General features: G+C 37.9%; 1 protein-coding gene across 1 annotated transcript; it reads left to right on the forward strand.

The window, feature by feature from the left end:
• Window positions 1–2,096: 2,096 nt before the first annotated feature.
• Window positions 2,097–3,720, forward strand: LOC102213843 (cytochrome P450 2K1-like). Its single transcript, XM_005732812.1, has 5 exons — window positions 2,097–2,267; window positions 2,459–2,600; window positions 2,700–2,884; window positions 3,317–3,458; window positions 3,536–3,720. Exons 1-5 carry the CDS (start codon window positions 2,097–2,099, stop codon window positions 3,718–3,720), a joined length of 825 nt encoding a protein of 274 aa, XP_005732869.1.
• Window positions 3,721–5,294: the final 1,574 nt, after the last annotated feature.

Here is a 5,294-nt window from a genome sequence, read left to right on the forward strand (position 1 = left end):
GAAACACAGAGACATAAACCATAAGGCAGAGGACTCTAAGAACCGAGAGGCACAGAGGGGAACTCAAACATGCAGACACAGACTTACACAGAACAGAGGGGACATAGAGAAACATGAAGGGCAAGGGATCAAAACTAGAAACTCACACCAAGTACAATAATACAAAAATCACAAAGAACTAAAACGCTGGGTCAGGAGACCCAGGACCCTGACAGTTTTGGTCTAAGTTGATCGATAAATCTGCTTCCCATTTTGCAATAGGAAGGGATATTGATTCATCTATTTTAGAAAGTGTTCTGTATATTTAAAACAATAATTTGGGGGCTTTTAGGTTAAAAAATTCCACAACACTTGGTGGTGTTTGTAATTCAGCTTCACTGGGATTAAATTTCTTTTTTACTATGGATTTAATTTGTTGATATTCCAAAAATCGTTTCTTGGAGAGTCGAAGATACGAGTTGTCGCCGACCAGAAACGGGAGCTGGAAGCATGTAAATATAATAATAACCGCTGCAGCTAACAAGAATGCCTGACGAGCCCAGTTGTAAGTAAAGTATTAAGACTCGACTGTGTTCGTGTTTTTTTCCGAAACAATAAGTTCCTTTTGGAGCAGCCTTTCAATGCTTCTCTCTGTCTCTTGCTATCAAAGTTGACCCAGACAACAAAGTAAAGCTAGTTTTCGGCTACGAGCCCAACACGGAACCCGACGTATTAGCCAGAGGTCCCTTTACTACGGTTCGGAGCCATAGACCTGTTTGAGGAATATTCTTATATACGAGATCGCTGCAAAAAGTGCAGCCTTACCTAATGTCCACCCTACTGTTAGTCATTTTATATTAAGATTTAAAAATCTAGTTGGTATTGGTACGGCGAGTAGCCTTCAGTAATAGTAATAAATCACACAGCAATAGTACATTCATGTATGGTAGTTGTAAACAGCATGATAATATATTAAGTAATCCAAAGTATTCAGAATATGTTACTCTCATTGACTAATGTAACAGAATACGTTACAAAATACATTTTCGGGCATGTATTCTGTAATCTGTAGTGGAATACATTTTAAAAGTAACCTTCCAAACACTGTGGAGACCAATGACAATGTAAACAAAAAGGGGAGACACAAGGACACACAGCAACACACACATTACACCAACACACAGAGGACTAAGGCTACGTTCACACTGCAGACGAAAGCACATCAAATCCGACTTTTTTGACCCTATGCGACCCATATCCGATCATGGTATGACAGTTTGAACAGCAGGAATTCGGTATTTTCAAATGCAACTTAGGTCACTTTCGTATGTGGTACTGAATCCGATACATATCTGATGTTTTAGAAAGTAACTGCTCTTTGAATGGTCATGTCACATTTAATCCGTCTTTTATGTCACTGACACAAGACGCCAATTATCAGCGCCGGAGAAGACAAACCTCTGAGTGGAGGTAGCAGCCACTGCTCCAAACAAGGCCAATGTTAAAGCACGGGCACTCTTTTTTTCTCAGTGTCCTTCTTTCTCTAATTATTTGTCAAAATTCTGTTGGTTGCGACTGTGCAGAAATTGATAGACTCCTGGAACAACACCTACTAGCTTTGTAGCCGCCATTTTACTGCCATAAACAGAGCACGTTGTGTGTGACGTCTCTTTTGCGCATGCGGGCACTTTGAGAGCAGTGAACCGTTCACACTAGAACACGTTTGCTTTCACATTTTATTTGTAGTGTGAACAACCAGACAAAAAAATATTGTATTTGATCAAAGAATTGAAATTGAGCATTAAGACCCGCAGTGTGAACGTAGCCTTTGACACAACAGAAACCCAATAGACAAGAAACTAAAGTGTTCATAAGAAAACCTCATGATGTAATAAGAATAACCTCAGAACTAACCAGTAAACTTAAATTACACTGGAGGGTGGCACGGTTACCCCCCTTACTTGACATTTCTGATTTTAAAAATAAAATCGTAACAAACCATAATCCTTTAAACTACTTTCAGACACATTAGTTTTTTTTCTTATGAAATGAACAAACATTTGCTTGCCCTTTTAAATACTAACACAGATGCATTTGGGTTTTTACAGCTTTATAACATGGTCCCGTGGATTGGCAAATGGTTCTCTTACCCAAATGAATTCAAAAAAGCATTTGCAGCCAATAGGGAACAACAGAGGAAATTGGTGAGTCATTTGAAAGAAACTCTCGATCCAAAGATGTGCAGAGGATTTGTGGATGCCTTTTGGATTCACCAAGACAATTTGGAGGTGAGGAACAAAAATTTATACAATGCTGATATTGTTTTTTTAAAGAGCAATGGCAATAATGTGAACACGTTATCCTAACCTGGTGGTGCTTGTGCCCAACTGGTGAATAGAAATCTGTTTAACACAGCAATGTGAATCTGTGTCATAATCAAAAGCTTCAGCTGTTGAATAACTTCTGGTTTTATACGCAGAAATCTGGAATTACCACCAGTCATTTCCACAATGAAAACCTCTTGATAACAATAATGAATTTATTTGTTGCTGGCACTGAAACATCAGCACGCACAGTCACATGGGGACTTTTTCTTATGGCCAAGTATCCAAAGATACAGGGTAAGAACCTGTAAATGTTCAAAGTGCTTGCAAACAACAAAAATTTATGTTACACTGAAGTCAGATTTATTACATCCTTCGAGCCCTTTCATCTTCCAGAGAAGGTCCGGGAGGAGCTAAGTAGTGTAGTGGGAAATCGTCAGGTTCAGTTTAAAGACAGGACAGAGCTGCCTTTCACCAATGCTGTCATCCATGAGACACAGAGGCTAACAGCTGTTGCTGCCCTGGGGCTTCCTCACAGAACTTCACAGGACATTACCTTTAGAGGTCACTTCATTAAGAAGGTAAAATATATCAGAAAACAAATGATGTGTTTATTATATATTGAAGCTTAAAAAATAATCATATTTTTGATTACTAAAACATCGTCACAGATGTGGAAAAAGGGAGTTGAATGATTCTTTCTCTCAGTGTTTGATTATCAAATTGAAGATCAACATTTCATGGAATTTGCAGTAGTCAGCATGTTCCAGCATCAAGGAGGAAATATTCTGTGATCAATATTTATAGAATACAACAGTGTGAAAAATGTTCATCAGCTTGATTTTTTTTAAGCTAGATTAAATGAATCAAGGATGTTTTCAAAAACTCATTTTGTCCCAGATGAAATTTTGTTTTGAAGTCACAGCTAAAAAATAGTATTTGATTTTTGTGTAATATCCTGTGAATACATATTAAAAAAGGGAGGAAAAAAGTTTGGTTTGTGTATTCAACAGGGGACAGCTGTGTATCCTTTCCTGTTTTCTGTTCTGTCTGATGAGAGTAAATGGGAGAAACCGTACACTTTTTATCCGGAACACTTCCTGGACAAAGATGGAAAGTTTATCCAGCGTGATGCCTTCATGGTTTTTTCTGCAGGTTTGTAATCAACTTCTTGTCATGACCCAGATTACTATCAGATAAAATGTAGTGTATTTTTTTGTTTTCTATTTCAGGTCGCAGGGTTTGTCCCGGAGCAAATCTGGCCAGAACGGAAGTCTTCATCTTCTTCACCACCCTTCTGCAGCACTTCCGAATTACTTTTCCACCTGGAGTTTCAGAGGATGAACTGCTTCTATCACCATCTGATAGTCTCATCCTTAACCCTTCAAATGTTAAACTGTGTGCTGTCCCCTTGTGAGACACAGTGGGCTGATGTAATTAATTCTAAACAAGAAATATTTTATATAAAACAAGCTTCTAATGAAATAGGTAGAAGGGGTGGTGTTTCTTTGATTCTTCTTTAAGCAAGCAAAATCAGTTTGAGACTCCGAAAGAAACCTGCAGCACCACGAGGAGCTTTGTAAGGATATTTTTGATTCATGTCAATTAGCTTGAATAAAAATGTACACTTAAACACAAGAAAACGAATCGATGAGTGAGTGGAAAGACAAATTGATCTGTGAACTAATGATAATCAATTATAATCTTCATCTTTAGGAGCTGGTTAAAACAGAGATAAATGTAGAATGCAGCTGAAATAAAGCAAAATGTAACTAACAAAGTGTGCAGGTCAGTACATAAAAGGTGTGGTTTGCCACTGTTAAAGTATTTCTGTATCAACCAACAACCAAATATATCTTTAACTTCAACCAAGTTCTCAGGTGGATTTTCTTGTACATTGCATACATGTGTTAATTGAACATGGTGACTCCATTGTGGTCAGAGAAGTGACTTGTTCCAAGCAATGTGAGTTTCACTTGTGCTACTGTTATAAATGTATTTAAAGGTTTCTGACATTGTAGAATTTGTAGTATGTCAGGAGGCGGAGCAAGACACTTTGAATAACAATGATACACAGTGAGAAATATGAAACAATGATCCTAAAAATACTGGCAATTACCAGTGCTACCTTCCCAGCCTCCTCATATACACCTTTGGTATCAATTTCAAAATCCTGTATCACCTTGTTTCCGAGTAATTACATTCACAAGAATTTCAGAAAGCTTGACCTCTGACCTTGACTTTGAAGTCAACGTTACTGAGATTTAAACTCATCTAAGATTTTTAATAAATGCTAGTTCTCATACAGCACTTACTCTACCTGAACACTTAAAGCACTTCATGCAATTTGCCTCATTGCCCCATTTATACATGCATAAGTACCTTGTATCTAACATTCACACACATTCATAACCGATGATACAAGAAGAGGATAGGTTAATTGATCAATCTAAATTGTCCATAGGTGTGAATGCAGGAGTGAATGTGAGTGTGAATGGTTGTCTGTCTCTGTGTGTTAGCCCTGCGTCAGACTGGCGACCTGTCCATGGCATGCCCTGCATCTCGCCCTATGACAGCTGGGATAGGCTCCAACAGACAGACCCAGACAGACTGTCTGTCCGGGACTGAAAAGTGGTGGTAGAAGAGAGACAGGGGCTCTTGTTGATGATAGGTGATTACTCACTCTTACTTTTTGTCAGTTAAACTACTTTGTAAATCATTCACACATCATTCCCATGATTTTATGGTCTAGTAGTGATCCACTGAAGTACATGATGTACTTTTTGAACTTTGGCTTGTTGTGAAACCGTTCTTTTTCTCAGTGTTTGCATTTAGGCCAAAGGAAACTCAGTAAGAGGTCATTGCCATTTTGTTCTGTGTCAAAGGCAATTCAAAAGGGGTTTATTTCTTTTTCCGAATCACATGATTGGCTTTGAAATAACAAATAGTAATAGTAATAATGATAAAAACAGAAAGAACTAATTCAAATAA

This window comes from Pundamilia nyererei, unplaced genomic scaffold (assembly GCF_000239375.1).
Source record: "Pundamilia nyererei isolate P.nyererei 1_Seehausen unplaced genomic scaffold, PunNye1.0 scaffold00048, whole genome shotgun sequence".
NCBI lineage: Eukaryota > Metazoa > Chordata > Actinopteri > Cichliformes > Cichlidae > Pundamilia > Pundamilia nyererei.

What these genes read in the sequence shown, in the direction of transcription:
- LOC102213843 (XM_005732812.1), top strand. Translation starts at nt 2,097, where the DNA reads ATGGTCCCGTGGATTGGCAAATGGTTCTCTTACCCAAATGAATTCAAA. An exon ending in TTCACCAAGACAATTTGGAG is followed by an intron (nt 2,268 to 2,458) that starts GTGAGGAACAAA and finishes TTTTATACGCAG; the next exon opens with AAATCTGGAATTACCACCAG. An exon ending in CTTCATGGTTTTTTCTGCAG is followed by an intron (nt 3,459 to 3,535) that starts GTTTGTAATCAA and finishes TTTCTATTTCAG; the next exon opens with GTCGCAGGGTTTGTCCCGGA.